At 39.0% G+C, this 23369-nt stretch overlaps 1 protein-coding gene and 2 long non-coding RNA genes across 6 annotated transcripts in view; 1 reads left to right on the forward strand and 2 right to left on the reverse strand.

Moving 5' to 3' along the window:
* The window catches only part of LOC118598282, a 47790-nt gene extending 47006 nt beyond the window's left edge, over window positions 1-784 (reverse strand). The window contains exon 1 of the long non-coding RNA XR_004947406.1: window positions 657-784. This is a non-coding gene — a long non-coding RNA (uncharacterized LOC118598282). The remainder of the gene's footprint in view (window positions 1-656) is intronic.
* Window positions 785-919: 135 nt separating this feature from the next.
* Window positions 920-23369, forward strand: greb1 (growth regulating estrogen receptor binding 1). Of its 4 annotated transcripts, none has more exons than XM_024295909.1 (34): window positions 920-1054; window positions 5737-5888; window positions 6011-6118; window positions 7707-7883; window positions 8042-8224; window positions 9524-9619; window positions 9737-9859; window positions 11241-11402; window positions 11508-11630; window positions 12209-12394; window positions 12596-12732; window positions 12811-13081; window positions 13156-13284; window positions 13783-13965; window positions 14092-14289; window positions 14424-14607; window positions 14968-15151; window positions 15232-15368; window positions 15453-15804; window positions 15898-16013; window positions 16137-16342; window positions 16818-17352; window positions 17481-17637; window positions 17922-18024; window positions 18114-18269; window positions 18354-18490; window positions 18562-18723; window positions 19204-19408; window positions 19666-19825; window positions 19960-20078; window positions 20626-20858; window positions 21277-21477; window positions 21556-21694; window positions 22596-23369. In XM_024295909.1, the coding sequence occupies exons 2-34, from the start codon at window positions 5744-5746 to the stop codon at window positions 22757-22759; spliced, it is 5871 nt and encodes a 1956-aa protein (XP_024151677.1). In that variant the 5' UTR covers window positions 920-1054; window positions 5737-5743; the 3' UTR covers window positions 22760-23369. The 4 variants fall into 4 exon arrangements, with proteins under 4 accessions (XP_024151677.1, XP_036066792.1, XP_036066793.1 ...); XM_036210899.1 differs by lacking the exon at window positions 920-1054 and having other exon boundaries at window positions 4810-5888; window positions 16818-17026; window positions 17120-17352; XM_036210900.1 differs by lacking the exon at window positions 920-1054 and having other exon boundaries at window positions 4810-5888; window positions 16818-17026; window positions 17123-17352.
* On the reverse strand, window positions 8159-14541 carry LOC118598283. The gene is made up of 5 exons (XR_004947407.1): window positions 14409-14541; window positions 14073-14314; window positions 9751-9886; window positions 9466-9623; window positions 8159-8283 (listed from the first exon to the last, which is right to left on the reverse strand). It is a non-coding gene; the product is annotated as an uncharacterized LOC118598283 (long non-coding RNA).

Genomic DNA, 23369 nt, shown 5'->3' on the forward strand with positions numbered 1-23369 from the left:
ATGATTAAAATCAATAGTTATATGAAAATAATAATGTGTAGTTCTCATTACTATGCAAATAATCTGTCTAATATTAAAAAGATAAAAAAATATAACTGTTTCTTTTCTCAATTTCTCAATTTTTAAAAGATTTCTTAGTCTTTCGAAATACTATACTGTAAAATGAAAGTGGTGCATGTGACGCTTTTGGCCACTAGAGGGCGACAGAAATCAACGAAACATTCCGGTGTTGACATAATTTTTTTTCTTCTACAAGTTTACTTCAGGTTTTTTAGTTTAAAGCAGATATCAAAGATTTAATTATGGATAATATTTTTTGACAAAGAAAAGAAAAGAGGACGAAAACAACATTGTCTAAGACTCAATAGGTTTGTTTGGATTTAAAGCCTCTGTGGTTTAAAACTAAAAGAGATAGAAATTGTGCTGAAAATCAGAACTACTGGCATATGGCAAGGGACTAATCAGCTACTTAGTTTAAACATTTTGTATAAACTTGTGTGTGGGTCTGACAGACAGCAGCTGAAAGCTAATTGGACCTGTAGGTAGTGTTTAAACAAAAAAAATTAACAAGAAACTCGATTTCAAATGTTTAGACATTTTTAAATCATAGGAAAGAACATTTTGGACACATTTTTACTGACTAATTTTTGTCATACCTCATGATAAATGAATGTTTGCAGCTCCACACAGAAGGCTGAAGATGGTATGAGCTCAAAAAACGAACGACATTAGTTTTTGTCAACATAAAACTTGTTTATACAAAATTCATACCCGCTAAAATCACATTAACTTGAAGAAAATAAAATAAAAATAAATGTAACGTAATGTAAATATGTGTGTTGACGAATAAAAAGCGACTAAAAGCGGTCAAATTCATTAAAAAATGTTGGACCGTACCATTCCTGTGGAAAAAGGGGGGAGGGCCCTCGCGGGGATCAGAGGTGATGCTGTCCCACCGTAGATCTGGCGCCCGAGACATGGTGACAGTCGCTGGATGAGCACGGCAGCTTTTACAGAAGTTTTCCTTTGTCGACTTTTCTACGGGAGCGTGGAAGTAAGTAAGAAAAGGAAAAAAAGTGCAAAAGTTGATGTTGTTGTTTTCTTTGGTTTTACCAGGAATAGTTTAGCAAATAAACACATAATTACTTTGTCTTTACGTAAAACGAGCGTCACGCTGCCAGCTCTGTTGTTGCTAAAATAGAGTAATCTCTGCAACAGGTAAACAAATCTTTTCTGATGAGAAATGCATTTTAAATGGAAAGAAAACTTTAGTTTTTTCAGTCCTAACACTGTAAAGACACGTTGCTTTGTTTTGTTCTAATTTTCTCATCCATCCAGGAGAATATTTAACAGATTTTGACTTAATGTGTGTTTATTTATTTGCATGTTTTTATTTTGTGGATTAAGCTGATTAAAAGGTTTATTTTTCTTTAGCAAAAGCTATAAGGCAAATTAGCCTAAGGAGTTTTGTGTGTGTGTGTGTGTTTAGGGGAAAAAAAGTTACAAAAAAAAAAAATCTAATTAGATAGAACTCAGTTTAAATTTGCTATTACTTTTAATAAAAGCTTTATTAGTAATATTAATCTTTTATCCTTACATGCTTCATAAAAGCATTATTTTACTTGAAAGTAGAGTATTGTATTTGTGTTGCTTCTGAAAATTTGTGTCTTTTTAAAATATGTTTTTAATGCAAAACAATCCAATTCTTTGTATTGTGGCATATCTTTGAACTTAAGTCCTTTTTTTAAACTGAAAGCAATAGAAATGTTAAAAAAGTATGCTTCTGAATACTGGAGAGTAGCTTATTGTGCATGTAGACAATACAAGAGTTTTTGCTAGATAGAGAGGGTAAGAAGCAAAAACTTGGCAAGGACGCTGTCGAGAGATAGCAGAGCGACAGACAGGCAGAGCAGAGAGCTGAGGATGGACGGTGTTCAGACGTAGTGTTGTTCTGCTTCCATCTCATTTCCGGCAGGAAATGCTTTTGCTGCTCAAAACATTGGAAGATTCTATGGAAAGCAATTGTTAAGATGGCATTTTATTCATCCACTTAAAAAAAGAAAAATCTAAGTGTGTTGTAGAGTTGAGTGACAGGCCAATGTGTGAATTAGTGAATGGCTTAGTGATGGGTTTCCTGGTCATCGATCCTGCGTCTGCTTAGCAAACTGTGAATGAAAGCATTTGTTGAGGGCCACTGATCAATGACGCTCACATCTGAGGCTCCACTGGTTCATGCCTGTGATTGACATCTCCATGTTTTAGTTTTAGTTGGTTTTAATTTCTCTTTTTTTTTTTTTTTTTTTGTTTTTGCTGCAGCTGACAGAGCTTGACATTCCTCAATTTATCTTATCCTTTTCTCACATGTAGACATAAACACTCAGTTGCTGAATCCATGGCTTTAGTATGTACCTGCTAACACTCATCCAAGCTAACGAGGGATCTGATGTAAAAGCGTTCCCAGTGGTCTTTTAAACATGATTATGCCGTTTTTAGGCAAAATTTATTTTAAAAAAACAGTCATTTATAGGGACATAGTTTCTGTAGAGCAGCAGGAGTTAATCAGAAATTCATCTGAGTTGTGCCGCAGGGTAAGCCTCCACTAATTTCCCATCATACTTATACGTATATTGAAGTTATCCAGATGTACAGTTTTCAGCTGGATGTCAGCTCGGATGAGAAAAACAAAGATATAAATGGTTATTTTTGTTTATAAATGGATGCATCAGAATAGAGTGAAGCAGGGAGCTTATGGCTTGCCGTAGTAGTTTCTACGTCACAACTACAAGCTTTTTCCAATGGATTTTTTATCTGCTCCTGATTTACAAAAAACTGAATGAAGAAATACTAAAAAAGGCAATTTTAAGATAATTGCTTTTTATATATATCCACCGAAAAAACTCTTACAAGAACATTTTCATTGGAATGGGACTTTAAACACAACAGCAGTGACAAACACACAAATCTACACAAAGACGTTGCATCCAAAACGTCACACTAACCCTATAAAGAGCGTGGATGCTGCACGTGCTCTGTGTGGCTGGTATGTGGGCCTGGCTAACAGAGTGAAGAAGCCAGAGGTTCTTATCTGACCTCTCCCATGCTGACCTTTCACCCCCCCCGAAGACAAGTCTTTTGTGTCTGCTGGGCGAGAGACCACGGGAGAGCGTGTGTGGGTGTGTGTGTGTGTGCGTGCGACAGCATATGACAAGTGTGGGTGACATCAAAGTCTTACTTAAACATTATCTGAGCTCACCTTTGACCTTGCTGTCATGAGACATCCTTCAAAACTAATTCACCCATGCCCTTAAAAAAAAGCGGAGATTATTTATGTGTGCTCCTGCCGCTCGGATTTATGGGTATTTGAAGAGAAAGCATGAAAATGAAGTAAAACCAGAGAAAATGTTTTTTTTGCCAAATTAATTAACTAATTGTGCACAAAATTCACATATTTATTTAAAAATGCTACATATTTTTTGCTTTAATCAAACATTGTCCATTTAGCATATTTTTTTAGTTAAATGCAATAAATCTAAATCTTCATGCTTAAAAACTCTTCACTTTTTTCCAAGTGAATTCTTGTGATTTGCGGCGGTCCTCAGACTTTTAACAGATCCTAACTGCAGGCTTGTGTGTGAGGTCGTATGTGTGTTTGAGGGTGGAGGGAACGGGTTCAAGGGGTCATAAAACACCACAATAGTGTCTCTCTCCCTAGGGTGAAAGACAGCAGAAAAGAGAGAAAGAGGAAGGGGGGATGAAAGGATCTCCCACTTCCACGTTAAGGAGAGAGAAAAGGGGGTTCTGAGGGGGGGAGAAAAAAAAATCTACAAAGCTCCCCTGAAAGTTTAACTTGTGTCTTGCTAGTCCTGTTTTATTCATTGTAGGTTTCTTTAACTGAGCTGGAACAGAAATCATTTTTAAATAAATGCATTTGTTCAAAGGATGCAATCATATTCTTCAGGAATTTTGGTTTTAAATTATATTTCATTCCAATTATGTAAGATTTATGCTCTTTTTGGTGAATCTGTAACCAGAAAATGTGCTTTAGTGTCTTTAATATTAGTTTTTTTGTCTGTATTTTTCCAGACTTGCACTGAAAGGTTATTTTGTAAAACTCTGTGATTTGTAGTTAAGATCCAATAAGGTACACTTCTCTGCTGATCTCTTATCTTTTACACATCCCTCCCTGTGTTGTCTCTGTGGTTGTAAAAAAAAAAAAAAAAAAAAATTACTTCCTCTCTGCTTTAAAGCAGGTGTGTGTGTGTTTTCCCTCCATGTCTCTACAAAGTGGTGCAAAGCCCTAAAAATCGGTGCTGCATCTTTGCATATGAAAGTGGGGGCGCCGGCTGCAGAGGATGAGATCTTTGTTCATGTGCTCGTGAATTTCGGAGGAGAATGTGAGGATAATCTCACCCCCCCACAGACACACACGTCGTCATATGGGACTATAAATCCTAAAGCGGCGCAGCGGCTAACACCTGGAGCTGCTTTACTGGTTTTAATAAATTAATAAATTCATCATTGAAGCTACAAAGCAAACTTAAGTTAGCAAAAAATACTCAATTTGTTTAGAGTGAAGGATACTCTAAAAAATAAAGGAGTTTTAATTAATACATTCATAAATGTTAATAAAAAGTAACTTATTTTAGTAGAAAAGCCAAAATAGAGATTTATCAGTTAGTTTATCACTATATTTTTTAAGATGCTTTTGGATTTAGAGTTTAGATGAGCAAAAATCTTGCTTTAAAGCAATTCCAGTTTTTCCCTGTCATTTAGACAGGCTGTTCACAGCAGCTGCATGTGACTCATGTGTTTAAGACACGCCAGAGACCCGAGAAGCTGATTTTTCCTGCTAAGAAAATACTGTCTGTACTTTCTCCGTCCTGTAGTTTGGTGATCCTTGTGTGCTCATAAAGATTTCACCAGTTATAATTTGATATTCATCTGAAGCTATTTTGAGACGTGTGAGTTTTAAGACACTATTAACACTGGAATTTTTCTTGTTGCTCAACTGCAGGAAATGAATTATTTGACCTCAGTGCTCATCCAATGGCTTATTAGCTTTTTAATTCAATTTATCTTGATGTTTTTTTTTTGTGTGTTTTTTTTTTTGGCAAAGATGCTATAGACGCTTCCTGGTTGTCTCTTTCAGGCTCTGTAAAGCCAAAAGGAAATTTCAGTTTTTACGGCTATATTATTATAATTTTTTTTATTCATCCAGTTTTTAAAACCATAAATCTCTGTCAACACCCGAAGGAACGAGGAAACCAAAGCCAGAGCGATCCACGGTGGAGGAAAGTTAAAAAACAGAGAGGGGGAGTTGTGTCTAGGTCAGGATGTCCTGACTGTGTCAGTGCAGCTGATTTTATATGAAGCTGTTTGGATAGACGCCATGCACCAGTAACCACAGTTTGAGCCTGTCTGGATGTGTTTGAGTTAATGCACATCTGAATTTTATCATATCCTTTTTTCTGCCTATTACTTGCTGTGCTCAGGTATTTGTCAGTAAAAAAAACATTCTTTTTTTTTCTAAGTGGCAGAGGATTTTGAGAGTCAGTGAATGTAAATTGGAAGTTATTTAAAATGTTTTTTTTTCTTGCAGACACAGTTATTTTTCTTTTTTTAAACTGAGTACACACTTTTGTGACACACAGGAAACGTTATGTGTAAATGTAACCAGCAACACGTTTTTTGGAGTATGTTCAATAAAAAGGAGCTTCCGTGTCGCTCTTTTTGCAGGACTCTGATGGGGAACTCCTATGCGGGCCAGCTGCGGAGCGCTCGCTTCGAGGAGGTCCTCCATAACTCCATCGAGGCCTCTCTGAGGTCCAACACCTTGGTGCCTCGGCCTGTCTTCTCGCAGCTCTACCTCGAGACGGAGCAGTCATTTGGTCAGAGTGAGCTCAGTGAAATCAAACTTGTAGATTCTTCTTCAGTGTGGATTGCAAACTTTACTTTAATTTAGGATTTTAGGATCACTCAACATTCAAATGTTCTTTTTTCTTTTTTGCAGGTCGAGCAGAAAACGAGGATGAAGATGACGAAGATGGCTCTGAGTCAAACAGTCCGCCAATACCCTACCAGATGAAACCCCCCCCTGAGGGTTGCTGCACCACAGATGGTCCGTATGATGGAGTTTGGAAACTTTTTAACACCAGAGCTTTGGCTTCAGTGTTCATACTCTTTTGACTACTGTAACTCTACAACCGTTGATGCAATTAACGTAGATCCAGCAGATTGGGAAGAACAGAAATATGGTGCCCAGACATTATTAGACAGAACCGGAAGTTCACGTCTCCCGATTTCAGTCAGAAAGAAAACTTTTTTACATTTTTTTTTTGGTCTAAAAACACAAATTTAATTGGTGACCCTTGAAACATTGTATTTATTAATAAAGGTTCTCTATTTTTTAATTAAATATTTTTTTGTTGAGTTTACCATTAACTCAAAGTTTTAATTTGATGCAAACTAATCATTTAAAATAAGTGTCCATTCACAAGTAATTTTCGAAAAGCGTGTGGCCAGTACTGAACTTTTTCCTTGGCCGTATGGACCCAGAGGAAGGGTTAAGGTCAGGATTACAGTTACAGTTAGCTTTAAACCACCAAATGGTTCCTGAGAGCGGCTATTTCTGCAGCTCACTGCTCTCCTTCTGGGTATGCGGAGAACACATTTCACGTACCCAGGAGCGTAGCAGCTAATGAGACTTTAACCTTAAGTTTCATTTTAAATACGTGAGGCCAACAACCAAATTCAGCCTTGGACGCAATTAAAATATGAGCAGGAAATGCAGCAATGTGGCTGCACGTATTACATGTGGTCAACATGAATTTGCGTCACTTTTTGTGCTGCTCGCACATAAATATGTGTGAATTACGTCCGTCTAATTTTAAATGTAAGAAATTACAGAACTTTGTTAATTGATACAATGTTTCACTTTTTTCCGTTTAATCGTTAAAACTTTAACTCCGGAGATGTTTCTGTCAAATCCTGCTTTGCTCTGACCAGAACTACTTATGTGATCAATATGAATCTGCTGATCGGCAGAGAAAAGCAGCTCTGCTCTGGTAAGCAACACTTTAAAGTAGCTTTTCACTGATATCCATATAAAGTATTGCATACCAGTGCAAAGCCGCTGTCTCCCTGACAGAATACGCTAAGAGTTTAAAAGTTACGGTTGTTGAAGGAGTGTAAACACTGGAGCTAAAACTCCCTTGTAATAGTTTTACAAATCTGAACTTTTTAGTTAATATCCTTTTTGAAAAGAATAAAATATTTAAAGTTTTTGGCCCACTTCAAGCACATGTAGCACACTGAACCGTTTATTCACATTAAAAAGTTTTAATAAAAGGTGCAACAATGGTGAAATCTTTTAGAATTTCCATTTCCGGCTAATGATGGCTGTTCGTCAATTTGCACCCTGGTCCTCAGAAAAGCAGTCCTGTGAAGTGTTTACGCAATCGACATAATTCAGCTGATTCTGTTGCAGAGATGTTGCTCCATCATGCATCACTTTATGTTAGTAATGTGTTGCCGATATGTAAAGCCTCTTTTCTCCGTGTCAGAATCAGCTGATTCATGTTGATCGCGTAAACGGTCGAGGAGTCACGTCAGGTCAAAGAGTTATTTAGGTCTGGTGTTAAAGGGTTAAAACATTTCATGCTAACACTTCTGGTAAAGCGTATGTTCTCCTTGTGGCCTCCTCACAGGCTTTTGTCAGGCTGGCAAAGACCTGCGTTTGTCCTCGCTGGCGTCAGACGCCTTGGATGTTCCCGCTGGTTTCATGCTAGTTGGGGTGAAGTCCCCCTCCCTCCCGGACAACCTGCTGGTGTGTGCAGTGGATCACCGCTTTCTGCCAGACGAACGAGGTCGCAACGCCCTGCTCGGTGAGTCCACTGAGCTTTGGTTAAAAACTAAATATCAACTTTCAAGTCAGAAAAGAAAATGCCTGTGTGCGGTTTTCTTTTTACTTAAATTTTACCCTTCGGTTCGTCATTTGTGTCTCGAGTGATGCTGATCATTCATTTCATCAACGCTCTGACAGGCTTCTCTGGAAACTGTATGGGGTGTGGAGAAAAAGGTTTTCGCTATTTCACCGAGTTTTCCAACCACATTAATCTGAAACTCAGCACTCAGCCGAAGAAACAGAAGCACCTGAGGTACCACCTGTACAGAAACAAGCAAGGCATGCTGGTCAAAGGAGCTCCCATCTGCTGGAGAGTAAACGGTAAGAGATGAACGCGATGTCACACACTGATTCTCTCTTTCCTGGTCTTTTATCTTTTCCTGCCACCATAAAAAAAGACAAAAAAATGTTTTATTTTCAGATTGTACATCTAATATTTAGAATAATCTCCATTTTAGGTGCTTTTGCTTGAAGGAACTGATTGAAAAACTTTGATGTGGGTGTGAAAGATGAGACTACTGATTTACAGAGTTCAGTTAGAGGAAATAATCTGAAGTTATAAATAGACGTATTAAAAACGTATTAAAGTATTTGTGTTAAAGATCACAAACTCTGCAGACTTGAAATCTTATTATTTTATACTTGTTATCTGATTATTCACCAACTTTGTAGACAAAGATGTTTTTGACTCCATAAAAATCACCTTTAAATCAGTAAATGTTCAGATGAACTCAACAAATAACAACAAAAGCGACTGTCGTGATTTCAGCAGAATAAAGTTGCCATGGTGTCAGTCTTAAATACTTTTCAAACCAATTATTTACTTTTGAGCTTTTTTGCATTTTTTGTGGGTTTCCTGAGTCACTTTAAATATATTATAGTGATAATATATATTAATGGAGCCACATTTTAGAAGTCAGTACATTTTGTTTTTTATTATTCCTAATTTTAATTATAAAAATATATCATATTAACACTATTTAATGTAAATTGTTGTTGCATTTGTTTCTTCATGTTAAAATATGAGTCAAATGTTTTACCAATGTTGGTTGCTGATTTTCTTTTATGTATTCTTCTGATTTTCATCCTTATCCAAGAAGGCACTGAGATGATTTATATCTTTCTTTCTGTAGAACTACCATCAGTCAAAATACAGTAAAGTACAGAGGGCCAAAGTTTTAAAATAATCTAAACTCTACTCTTAAATCTAAATCTTAAAACAATTAAAATCAAGCTTACTTATATAAACTATTAAAAATATGGAAGGAAATTGAAAAAAAAGTGTAAACGAGGTTAAATGTAACATTTTCATTTTGTTTAACATTTCTGTTTCTGTTGCATGACTCTGTTTTGGTGAAGGTGGTTATTTAAGACCTGTTAAGAACTTCACACTCTCTCTGAACAGATATATTTAAGTTGTATTTGTTACTGTAATCCATGTGATTGCATTTTAAGAATGTGCCAATAAATAAATGAAGTGACCTGTATTGTCTTATATTTACAACAGCATTAAGACTCCCATGGCCTACGCTTCAAACCCAGATTAAAAGAAACTAAAATACCTGTAATTGCAGCGAGGCCACTCTATATCTTGATGTTTGACACATTTGTTTGTTTCAGACGGCAGAATCAGACCGATAAGGCCCACTCTTTCAGAGAGCAGCCTGTCATCCCATGAACAGCCACCAAGCGCTGCATTAACGTCACGGACAGCAGGTAACTAGACAGGTGACAGAAAACAGACGGAGAGACACACATGAAATACACTTCAGTAACTGAATACTTACAGATTTTTATGGTGATAATTCGTATTTATGGTTTCAATTTTGCAAGTGGCAGGATCCCACGTGGAGCAACCAACAACGGATGGCGCTCACACACTGATCAACGGCAACCATGGCGCTCCCTCGTCTGCTCAGCTGCATGTAAACCAGCCTGGGAGGTCCTCTGCTGCAGGTACCAAGCTATTCTCCTTCAGGACCACTAGGGGGAGCATAGCAGACGAAAAGTTATTATGTTAGTCCTAAACCAATTTAATTAGTTTCAACTACTATGAATTTAACTGTATTAGAGGCTTTAAAAGAATCATACAAAATAAAAAAAATGTTTGGCCTTTTAACAAACACGTTCTTCCATAGGATTCATAGTTTTGCTATAGTAAAACTATGTAAATATTTGAAAGTTATACAGATGTTTGTGGTTTAGTTAATTGACCCTCTATATTTAACACCTTGTTCAGGTTCATACATTTTATTCAACGCTTTCCTTTGTACGTTTTTTAAATGTTGTCTGCTCTCTTGCGTTTTAATATTTATCATTCACCATTCCTGACAAAAACTGACCCCTCAGCACTTTGACCCTTTAGATTCAAGGTTTTATTTGCCATGTATGCATTAACTTACTTTGGAGTTCTATTGCAAAGCTCTCAGAGTCACAGTTTAAGTTAAGGGATGAATAGGAATTTCTGTACAAGTTTAAATAACATTACAAAGATTGCAAAGTATGTACTCCAAAAAAAAAATAAAATAAAATAGAACGATAAAAAAGGACAAAAAAAAGAAAGAATGGTGAAAGAATAAGTGAGACAGCGAGGCCACAAAAGGTGAACCACGATATAGCGAGGGACCTTTTTTTTCTATCAACGGTGTGTGGATATGATCAGGTTGTGGGTTTTTAATAAACTCCTCCCTTTCGTCTCTTCACACCTCTCTTTGAGAAGCCACCGGGGACTGTTGTTGTGTGTTTTTGTGTTGGTGTGTATGAGACACAGAGAAACCCTCTGTGTTGTGTGTGTGTTGGGGGTTCCCCTTTGTTTTTCCCTGCTTTTATTTGCCAACACTTCAGGCCCTAAAACCCTACCTTTCTTTTTTTTTTTTTTTTTTTGTCGCTCTTCCCTTCTCCTCAAACCTCCTTCAGTCTGCCTCCTCTATAAACCAGGTTGTAAAATTCCCTCGCTGTCTTGTCCCTTTTTGTTTGGCGGTTTCTCTCTGTGAGGGACGCTTCCTTCCTGTCCCTGTTGTTTTTTGAATTGCCCTTTGAACAGGTCAACCTTTCATGTGTGTGAATTCGAGCTGCATTTCAGCACATACTTGAGAGGAAAAGACAGATAAAAGCATGACTAAAATACAACTCTTCAGCATTGCTGAACTACTCGGAGTCCTTCCTAAAACATTATTGAGTCTATTTGTTAAATCGTTTGCTGTTATCATTAAAACCATCCACACTAAGCTTCATAGAAAATCCTTTGAAAAGGCTGAAAATTAGAAAATAAAAAGCTAAACAAAATTCCTCAAATTGAATTTAAACCTGCTTTTTAAATCTTTATTCCTTTTTTAAGCCCCCCATGCAAATGCTGGACCCCCCAAAAAGAGGCACAAAGGCTGGTCCCCTGATCTATCCGCCAACAGTCTGCAGGACAGCTCTGTGAAGTCTCCACCAGCATCGTTATCCTTATCCACCTTATCAGTGTCTTCTGTCGTCACCAATGGCAACAGATCAGGTACAATATAAGAGCAGCAGATTGTACTGGATTGGTGCATTTATTTATTGTTTTTATGTTCAGTGCTTTAGTCCAACTTAAATAACTTTTATTTCTCTTTTTTAGAAATCCCGTCTCTGCAGAGCTCCTCACAGGCGTCTGCCGCCATTTTTTCTCCGCCACAGCTGTCTGTCATAGTTCCTGATCAGCTGCTGCACACCTGCAGACTGCAACCCGTCATATTTAAAGGTTAAACTTTAGGTTTCTGTAGAACAAAATGAGTTTAACTTTGAAGGAACATTCATGCCTGTCACAGAGTTAAATAAGAAGGTCCAACAATAATCATTTTAGTCAGATTTAAATATAATACACTAACATTTTTCAGTCTTTTTTGTCAATTATTTTTCCTCTCATGAGCCATTTTATATCAGCATATCTGGGATTTCTACATCTCTGCTTTTATTTCTATTTCCTGTTTTTTCCTCCTCAATGCATGTTTTTGGGATTCCTCATTCCCATGACCTCTGCTAGCTTGTTTTAGAGTCTCAGACCTGTATTTTCCCACCATCTGATTTAGAATAACTTGTGGTTTATTTTTGCATTTGTAACATTTATTCAACTAACCTTCCTCCCATCAAAATCCTAGCCAAAGCATTTTTGTGATATTGCATTGATAAGGTGGATGTTTTTATCCAAAGATATGCCTTGAAGATGTCAGAGAGAAGCAGTTTAAAAATAACTAAGTAAAAAAAAATAGAAAAATCAATGTCATTATATTTTTTCCGAACATTTGCATCAATTTTCTGATGATCTTCTTTTGTAAACAGGACATGGTCCCCTTCCTCAGCTGACTGGCAACGTGAGAGACATCCTGGTCAGTTCTCTGCTCCACAGTTGCTACTTGAGCTCACAAACACTACCGAGAGTCTACCAGCACTATGGACCTTCGCCCATTCAGCCGCTGTCAACCGAGATGCAGATTCTGCTCACCATTTACTACCTAGTTCAGCTTGGTCAGTGTAAACCCTCCTGTCAGAGTGACCCAATCCTTCATTAATGATGGGGTTGGCCTTCATTTAAATCAGTCTTTACTTAAAAATAATAAAGTGCATGATCTCAGGAACCTGTTGCTTATCTAAAACCATTTTTAGCTCTTTTTTTGTGATTTTGGTTAAATAATTATTAGTATGCAACTGTAATCATTGTCTTCCCAGGCCCTGAGCAGGTTCCCCTGGTTGAGGATCTGGAGCAGATATTCATGAGGTCATGGAGGGAGTCCCACCTCAGTGAAATCAGGCAGTTCCAGCAGCCTCAGACACCAGCAGTTCAAGGAAGACACTATAATCTCGAGGTCAGGCATGTGAACAATTAAATTATGACACTGAAAATGTCCATCATTGACTAAATTCTGCTATTTGATTTCCTCCAGACTCCCGTTCCTTTGCCTGGCCACCTGCAGCACATCTCTCTGCAGAGTCACCAAACACTGACCTCCAGCCAGCTTCCCTGGCTGGCCCAGCTCGCTGCGTCCTCTAGTGGGGAGGGAGTGGTGGTGCTAGGGGAGGACGTTAGATCTTTGGCTCAAGGACTCCATCAGACATTCAGCAGACTGATGGAAGGAAAGCTTCAAAACACCAACTATGTGGTCATCATCGTCACCACACCGGGACATGAGACGCAGTCCTGCGTGGTGGTTACAGGTTGGGGCTTTTTCATGCAAAAGTTAAAACAAAGCACTGAAGATCTTGCTGAATGTGTGTTATCTGTGCTGCAGGGAAACACCAGTGCCGTGCCTTATCAGAGAGCATGTTTTCTCCCAGTGAGGGGCTGAAAGAAATCAACCTGCAGTTGTCTTCAGGTGTTGCAGAAGAACTCATCCACTTCTGCAAGTCTCTTGGATCAGGTCTGTGCTCTGACTAGTTTGTTTAACATTATTTTTTCCATCATTTTAATCACTTATTAACAAGTGTTTTATTGTGAGCAAAATCATTTTTAGCTAACATCCAAAAGCAGTGATCTATCTTTACTGACTGGATAAAACAACAATAATGTTGGATTTGAGTCAGGCAGAAATACTCATGAAAATTGTGACATTTATGGTATAATTCAATTAAAAAAAACGCTGTCAGAATTCAATTTGTAAAAGGCTTAGCGTTTTCTTTTATCAAAAAAATATTGACAAAAGTACCCTTTCATTCAGGTAATGTCTTGAATTTACGCCATGGCATCTGGATTTAAAATCTTGAAGCATTTCACTACTCATCCAAATGTTTCCACTTTTTAAGAAAGAAGAGTTTTAGCAAACATAAGTATATCCGTCAATCCTCTAGTCCAAGCAGAGAGTTTAATCATATGTAGGGATCATTTGTTGATGTTTATCTTGTGTTCTTCTATTTGTCAGATGGGGACATAGATAACCTTCTGGAGAGCATCCCCACAAACAGCAATGAAGCATTGCCCCTGTCCAGAAACCAGGAGTGTCCTGAGGAGGCCATGTCTAGCCCCAGAAAAGAACCCTGTCCAAAAGATTCTCAATCTTCAAAAGATGAAGTCAGCTCTAAAGAGAGCAAAGACACTTGCTCAGGTATCAACTGTCCTCCTCTGGCTATTTCATGTACCTCAAAATCCCACATCATATTACTTTAATTTGTGTTTATTTTCTCTCCTGGTGAGTGCATGTTTGGTTCTAACCTCATGTGTTTGTGTGTAGAATACTCTGCAGAATGGCGTGAGGTTCGTCCCATCCAGCTGGCGGTGGCCAGAAAGCTCCTGTCTCACGTTTGTGCCATCGCAGACTCCAGCACACAGAACCTGGACCTGGGTTCGTTTGACAGGATCAGCTTCCTCATCCTAGTCCCGCCCTCAGAGGTCACATTCCAGCAAACGGTTTTCCACCTCAGGAACTCTGGTCAGTAATCTTTAACGTTACAATCCTGAAGAATGCATTAATGGATTAACTTTTTTCCAGAAATTAGAATCAATAATAGCATTTTTGTTTTGCTTGTCATGAATGAAATAAATGTTCACCTTGGTGTTTTGCAGGTGTCCTCCAGGACCTTGTGAGTTCTGACCAAGAATGTATGTCCAAGCTTGAGGCAGAGGAATATGTGGTGAAGATGGACAAACAGGCTCAAGCACGCATTGACCACCTTACCCAGGAAGCTCATAGAAACCCTTACACGCTTTACATCCTGGTTCATGACCACGCCCACTGGGATATTAGCAGGTTTGTATTTTAAAATAAATCTTAAGACCAAAGGTTTAGTCTTTTATGTTGTTCTTTTAGTGTGGATTCAGACTGGATCACCATAGCCGGGCATTATGGGATGTATATAGAGTGGGAATGTAGCAACATAAGCAACAGAATTTCTGACCAATGGCTGAAGAGATATTTAGTTGTGGGGTTTTGTTTCAGTGTTAAACAGAAATGTCTGATAGATGGTGGTCTGAAAACAGACCAAATGCAACTTGATCAAATTAAGTGGATTTGTTCTGTACCAAGGCACTTGTCCAGTCTGAATACACGCTTAATCTGGTGTTAAATAAAAGCAGATTTATCTGATCTCTTTCTCTTCATCTCATTCAGCTCATCCTGCAGCAGCCCAGACGGCGGTTTGGGTCTCGTGGATCTGCTCCTAAACTCTCAGCAGGTGAAAGATGCGGCTAACATCCTGATTCTCCACGTCACCTCCTTCCCCTTTGCTCTTCAAACTCAGTGCACACGGGTTAGTCCGTACAACGAGATTCACTGGCCTCCTGCTTTCAGTAATGTAAGTCAAACTCAACTTAAATGTATGAAAGATAACAGCAGAATTTTAAAGTTTCCTGGCTGGGGGGGCTGTGTTTTCAGGACGTGGACTTATATCATGAAAGGACGCGCTATTTTGGCGTGTCGGAGCTTTTAGAAACGACTCGCTCGGGTGGCTGCTTGCCTCTGATGCGTTATGATTCGTCCTTTGAGAGCATGTCCTCAGCGCTGGAAGAAAGGTGAAGTTACCTCACAGTTTCTCCTTACAAGTTTTAAACACCTTTATGAGAACTTGTGCAATCCTCACACGTTTATATTTTCAGGTTTCCAAAGCTGCACAGTGCTGTGATCCGCACCATGGTTTTGATCCAGCACTACTGTATGGCTTTGGTGGCTGTTTCCGGCAGAATCAGCAGCTCTCACAACCTCCACAAGCATACCTCTGTGGAAACGATGGAAATCATGCAAGCCTTGCTCACCGCCGCTCAGCAGTGCCCCTCCCATCACGGTCACATGGTGCTGCTGCGGATCCCCTCTTTAGCGCTGGCAGAGTGGGCCCACCGGCGGCTCTGCAGAGTGAGAAAGCAGCTCGATCTGGAGGATTGTTTCGAAATTATCCTGGGGAATCCCAGTCAGACTCTTACTATCAGACAACATTTCACCAACCAGATTAAGGTGATAAACAATGAGACTTATGAAAACAGGTTTTATCTTAAAACAGCTGCAACTGAAGGAGATTACACAGTTTATGTTTGCTTTGTTCTGCAGACATGGCTGAAGGACCAGGACTGTGACTGGGTTCCTCATACCTACTTAGAGTTGGAGGCTCTTCCCTGCATCTTGATTCTGTCAGGAGCCGAGCCTCTAGGGGAATCCCTGCCCAGGTGCACACCTGGAAATTTCACCTGATTTTCAAAATAAAAATACAAATCTCAGGTGTTTTTTTTTTAAACAGGAAATCATTTTAAATCTATTTGAATTTTAAAAGAAGCATTTCTTTGACACAGGTCTCTGAAGTACTGTGACCTCCGCGTTATAAGCTGCTCCTACCTTCACCGCACGACTCTAGAGCAGGAACTGGGGCTGGCAGCCTATCTGGTGAAGGCAGAGTCTCGACCTCTGCACAAACCTGGACCAGGAAGTGACGTGATTGAAAGTGATCCGGAAAAACTCAGCAGCACTGACAACGAGGAGGAGGAGGCGCAAGAGAACGGTCAGACAACAGTAACAAGAAAATGACGGAAATTTGAGCTAAATTTTGTTTCTAAGTGATTAACAGGGTTAGTAAAGTCTTTGAAGCATTGCATTTATGAATTTAAAAAATAATGCCTTAAAAAAGTCTTAAATTTTGACATCTTAGCCTTAAAACTGCTACTTCTCCGTTTCACATTTCATGTCAAAATTTACATTTTTTGACCATTATTATTTTTGACCAAATGAGGTAAAAAGTTGTTATGCACCAACACGCTGAATGGCGGTTTAAGAAAAAAGAAGAGCGCTCAAGCTTCACAGCACAAACGACAAGATAGTTTTGATCATAAAATCAGAATAAATTAATACAATGTGAAATAGACTGAGAAAAATTTTTTAATTTCTGACATGCATGGCCTTAAAAAGTCTTACATTTGAAGAAACTTGTAGGAACCCTGGATTAAATAAACTAAAATAATGGTATCATCTTTGTTCAGGAGACTCTGTACTGCAGTCCACTCAACCAGGACCTGTTGGGTGCCAAAAGAGTGCAGCCGAGTGTGTCCCTGCACAAAGCACCACCTCTCCAAATGTCCAGAAGGGGGCGTTCGATGCTCTTCCGTCTCCCTCAAAAGCACAAGCTCAGCCCCAGCCTTCATCTCAGTCCTTCCCACATGCTCCAACTGCACCTCCAAACCAAGCTCAGGTTCAAGCTTACACCTCTCAGATGCACTCACAGTCCCAAAGTCAACCGTCACCCCACGCTATAGACCAGACTAACATCCGTCCCACCTCCCAGCAGGCACCCATTTCCCACCAAATCCATCCTAAATCCACATCGTCAGACTCTTCGTCCCCCCGGGCCTCCTCTCCCCATCAGAACTGCTCCTGGGCTCGAGGAGTGGGCCGCCCGCCCTCTGTGCTGCTGCCTCGTGCCCTCTACGACATAATCACAGTCAGCGACAGCAGTGGGCTTCCACGCTGCACCTCATTCTTGCCTCACATCTATGTCGCATGGGCAAGCAGCTTTAGGTATGCCACACATCTATAATTTCACTGCACAAATATACAAAAGCAGAAATATTGTTGATAAAAGTGACAGGTAGTTCTGATACTATACTGATTAACACTGGAAAAAAATGGTTTCCTTTGGTGTGCAGACCTTTGCTGAGCAAAATGATGACCTGCACAGAGCAGTCCCTCTATTACCGCCAGTGGACCGTCCCGCAACCCAACCATATGGACAGCAGCAACCGAACGGAAGGAAGGAGCGACAACTTCCACCCTCGCAGGCTTCTGCTCAGTGGACCCCCACAGGTAACATTGACTTTTTTCTTTATCAACCGTCTTATTTTATTTTAACAATATAATCACATTTTTACATTTGAAAAGTGATAAAAGCATTTGAATATTTTGTTATTTGTCATTCTTATTAGATTTTTTTCTTTGAGTTATCTTTCATCTTGAATGGTATATAGTTTTTTTAAGGTAGAAAATGGAATTGTATCATTTTAAGTATCAGCCATTATCTCATCATAACCAAAGATTCCTTTTCCTTGAACGTATGTTAGAGCTCGTCTTCTTGTTCTGTCCTCGGGCAGGTGGGTAAAACAGGAGCATACCTGCACTTCCTGGGGATTCTGTCTCGAATGCTGATCCGGCTTATGGAGGTGGACATCTATGATGAAGAAGACATCAATTACAGTCAGTATCTTTGTTGTTATTACTTTTCCTGCCTATGTAATGTTTTATTGTCTCTGTTTATGAAACACACTTTGTCTTTGTGCATGTAGGTGTCCAGGCTGAGTCTGTGCAGTTTCACCCACCTAATGCTCCTTGGCCCAAAACGGACGTAATAAAGAGAATGCCGTTTGACTACATCATCCATGATGCCAAATATGACGACATTAGTTCCATATATTGCCCTGGATTCAAACCGGTTGGTGAAAGTGAGTATTTTGTGGTTTTCATAACTTTAAAAGGCTTGATCTTTTCATTTATTGATGTAAATTAAGACATTTATTGTTGTGAAGGAAATCCTGTGCGACAGGAGGATGTTTACCTACGCAGGCGGACATCCAGAATCAAGTTGTCCAAGTATGCGGCCTACAACACCTACCATCACTGTGAACAGTGCCATCAGTACTTGGGCTTCAACCCGAGATATCAGGTCAGTAAAATTAAAAAAATGAAAACACTTCTTTTCAGTGTAAATGGGAGTTTTCTGTTAATGACCTTCAGATATACGAGTCGACGCTGCATGCGTTCACATTCACCCATCTGCTGCTGGGAGAAGACATCCAACTGTATTTCATCATTCCAAAATCCAAAGAGCACTACTTCAGCTTCAGCCAACAGGGAGGCCAGCTGGAGAGCATGAGGCTGCCTCTGGCCTCTGAACAGGTCAGTTCTTCTACACTAAAACACACAATCTCTGCTTCGGGTGTTTAGATCTTCTGTAAATGCGTTCATAACTAACGACCGAAGAGCCTGGTGTCTAGAAAATCCTAGAATTTTCCTGTGTTGACACAATTTTTGAATCATTTGTGTTTCTTTCAGTGTTTACTTTATTTAGCTGAATCCATTGGAATCAACAAAATAATGCTAAAATTTTAGGATTTGAGTTTACTTTTAAGTTTTCAGCAACAACAAACGAATATATTATTTTCTGATAACATTAGTGCAATTCCTGGTTTGTCCAGAAGATGGCACTGTTTGTAAGGCTACAACTAAATGTATTTTTTACAAAATAAAACTGTAGAAATGTTTTGTTGATACCATGGTGACTATGTTTTAAGGAATGGACTTAATGAGTGGTTATTTAGTTTCATTTTGATTACTTTATATGAATTGTTTTCAGCAGATGCTTTTTTTCTTTTACAGAACCCAGACTGCATCAAGACTCCAATCTTTACCCCGACCACAGGACGCCACGAGCACGGTCTCTTCAACTTGTATCACGCCATGGACGGAGCATCACATCTACACATTCTTGTGGTGAAAGAGTACGAGATGGCCGTCTACAAGAAGTACTGGCCCAACCACATTATGCTGGTGCTGCCCACCATCTTCAATGGAGCTGGAATCGGTATTTTGAGAGAACACCTATGCGTTTGCTCTACTGGTTTTAACGCACAATTCGTAATTATTTATTTATTTTTTTGTTTAAATTTTTTCAGTGATTGCTGACAACATTACGCGTTAGAGTAATGAGAAACGTCAGAGTTTTTGTCATTTGGGCTGTTTGGACTAAAGAAATTGACTCTGCAGTGTGGACTTGAGATTAAACATAACTTTTCAGATGTGAAGGATCACCTCAATAACCAGCTTTTGTTGTCCTTGCAGGTGCTGCCCATTTCCTGATTAAAGAGCTGTCGTATCACAACCTGGAACTGGAGCGCAGTCGGCGTTTGGAGGGAGGAAGCCCTGCAGATGTGTGGCCCTTCATCATCCTTGCAGATGACTCCTGCGTGATGTGGAATGCGGTGGACCTCGATGCTCGGAGGTATTTCACGTAGTTTTGTGCTTGAATGAGAAGAATATTAGTCTATTCCATCACTGTATAAGTTAGATTTGTACTTATCAATCACAGAAGCAACTCAAAGACCTTTTACTGTTTTTCATCCATGCTGTTTTCAGTGGACCAGTGGAGCATGCGGTGTCATTGAAGCAGGTCCTTCAGCACATGGAGGCCTGTCCAGAACTAGCCCACTATGGCCTGTGCGGCATCAGAAAGTGGAGTAGCCGTGGGCTTAAAGGTCAGGACCCTGAACGTTAAGAACAGGAGAACACTTCCAAATGAAAGTACTTTTTTAACCTTGAAACAAAATGAATTTAAAACATTACTAATTAAACAATAACAGACCAGTTAAACTACTGGCAATCAGTTTTTTCATACACTCATTTTTATCCCCTCAAAATTGAGTTTCTGAATTAAAAATAAGATGTTGGTTTAATTAGAGATGTTGTCGGCAACACCTAAACAACACACGCTCTGACATATCGTAAATCTTCACGTGATCAATGTGAATAAGGTAATTCTGAAGTAAGAGAAAAGCAGCTTTTCATATCAGCTTTGCACCACATTACTAACAGAATGTGTTACATAATGGCACAAAGCAGCTTTTTTCTCCAACGGAATCAGCTGATTTATGTTGATACACTTCACTACAGTAAACAATAGTCAACAGTATGTAAACACTTAAGCTAAAACTCTGGTGTTTAAGGGTTAATTACTTCTAAAACCTTCTTGTACTTGTACTAATATAAGGTTGCAATCTTGTTTTTTTATTACTTCTTAACTAGGGAGTAAAAGATGGGAACCCTTCTTCAGAGGTCACCTGTATGACTTCCTTCTCCTCAATGTTGACCGGAGTCAGAACGTCCAGTATGACCAGAACCGCTTCACCTGCCACGACGTGGACTTCACCCTGAGGCTGCACAGTGCTGGCCTCATTGTCTGCAGATTCAACAACTTCAGTGTCATGAAGAAGCAGATCACTATAGGAGGATACAGGACCTTCATCATCAAGACCAAGGTATAAATGGAGAACACGTTTAAAAGTAGGCGTCACATGAACAGGAATTGACTGTTACTCTGTCCTATGTAGAACTTTAGTAAACCTTTTCTCCAATAAGAAGCAACATTAACTACAAACTTAAAAACGCTGAAGAAAAAAACTAAAAGAAACAGTTTTCTTTACAGAAAAAAAAACACTTTTCCATGTGCGTGTACTGAAAAGATAATAGATATGGATAATAACAAGTGGATTTGATGTTTTAGATTAAATTTAAGATGAGCACCGTAAACTGAACAATGTATTTGGATTATTCCTGTCCATTTACTTTTACTACTATAGGGTTGTACAAAGGTGTCATGTAGGGAAAAGTCAACTCTAGTCACTTTTTAAAAAAGAAAGAAGAAAAAAATCTGATCAGAATGTACATTTCCCCCAGATGACAGATGTTCCCACCTCAGTGGGACCTTCACAGTACATCTGTGCCCCAGACAGCAAGCATCTTTTCTTGGCCACACCGGCGCAGCTCCTTTTGGAAAAGTACCTCCAACACACAAGCCAGAAGCTGTTCCCGCTCAGCATCAAGAACTACGCAAACCCAGTTCTGTCTGTAGACTGCTACCTCAACCTGGGTCCTGAGGTACAGACTCTCACTGTACACTCCCCGGTAAAACCCTTCGTACCTGTGCTACGGTAACATACTGCTTCCCTCCTGCAGGTGACGGTGTGTTTTATGAGCTCCAGACCTCACTCTGTCAACATCAGCACCACAGGGTTGCTGTTCAGCGGGCTGCTTCTCTGCTTTGCCGATGCCTTTGTGACTTCTGCCTTCCTCAAGAAATTCACCTTCCTGAAAGGTAAAGCAGAAGATCATCAAGAAAAAATATTCTGTTAAATGACATTTTAAATACATTTAAATTGACCCAAAAAACAATGATGATTAAAGACTTAACGTATTTTCCGGAGTATAAGTTGAAAGAGAAATAAATGTCTAATCAAGAAGAAGAAAATTTTATATAAGTCGCTTTGGAGTATAAGCTGCACTTTTGGGAGAAAAGTCTGACAATTCTGAACAAATCCGCCAAACCCAGCGTAACTAAAATAAAATAAATACAATAATACTAATCTTTTGATCTGTTTAAGAAAAATATCAAAGTTTAAGACAAAAACAATAAGATTCTCTTCCATGCTTGATTTGGACGACACTTCTTCTGCTGCTGTCAGTAGCACTTGTACTCAGATGCAGCGTCCTTTAGTGGTTGATAGAGGGAACAACTGCTAAAGGACAACTGGTGTTTACTGTGAAAATAACAAATATATGAGACTGTTTGTGTCTAAAAAAGAAACAAAACACACAAATAAGTCTCTTCTGAGTATAAGTCGCACCCCTGTCTAAACTATGAAAAAAACTGTGACTTATACTCCAGAAAATAGAGCAATATGATTCTAAATAATGAAATTGTTCCTACATGATTTGGTCATAGCCCTGTTGCACATCAGCCACTTTATAAGACTATTGAATTCTGAAAACTGCTTAGTAAAGAATCCCAAAGTTTTAACTATTGAATGATAAAATAGAATGTATAACTTTGACCAAGAAAATAAGATTATTTTAGGACATGAATGTTTATGTACAGTAATAAATACAAGTCAACTAGAGAGACTTTAATTTCTAAAAATAGTCAAGTTCTTTATTATATTTCCTATTTCTGTGTCGTGATAAAAGTGTCTGCCCCCCCCTCCTCACATCTCCTTCAGGTGCCACCCTGTGTGTCATCAGCGCAGACCGCAGCTCGCTGCGGCAGACGGTGGGCAGGCTGGAGCTGGAGGAGGAGTGGAGGTTCAGGCTCAGCGATGAATTCCAAACCGCCAATGCCAAAGAGGACCGACCGCTCTTCTTCCTGACTGGAAAACACATCTGACTATAACAGACATTCAAACTCAGAGCAGCTCAGAGTTGCCCTAAAATCCATTACCAGTTCATAAAATCCATATGGATAAAACATCAATGTTTACTTCTGTCTACATTCGTGTAAAAGACAATAATCTTGCTAGAATTAGTTTCATTCCTTTATTTAGTGCTTCATGATTGCATCAGTCAATGCAGATCTTCCACTGACCTTCCTATCTTACAATTTTTTATTAGTTCTTTCAATAGAATATCAAGGGCAATCTAAAGTACAAAAGTAAGAGTAAAAAAGTGGAAACATTTCAGGTACTGTCTTATATTATTATCTTTTTATACTTTTGTACTACATGCCAGTGCTCACACATCTGTGTGCAATTTCTGGCCACTTTTTTTTTTATATAGAAGTTATTTTTATTGTCAAGTAAGTTTTTTACCAAAATGTCAAATATATATTTTTGTCATATTTGCTTAATGTAAAAAAAGTACTTATTTGCAATCTGACTGAAAAAGATGTGTTCTGACTGTTGTAGTCGTCACAGAAGCATGAACCCTTTGTATTCTGACAGCCTTTTCCTTTGTACAGTTTTTATACTGCAGATTTTATAAATGTACAGATGTTTCAA

The sequence above is a fragment of the Oryzias melastigma genome, linkage group LG3, assembly GCF_002922805.2.
Source record: "Oryzias melastigma strain HK-1 linkage group LG3, ASM292280v2, whole genome shotgun sequence".
NCBI lineage: Eukaryota > Metazoa > Chordata > Actinopteri > Beloniformes > Adrianichthyidae > Oryzias > Oryzias melastigma.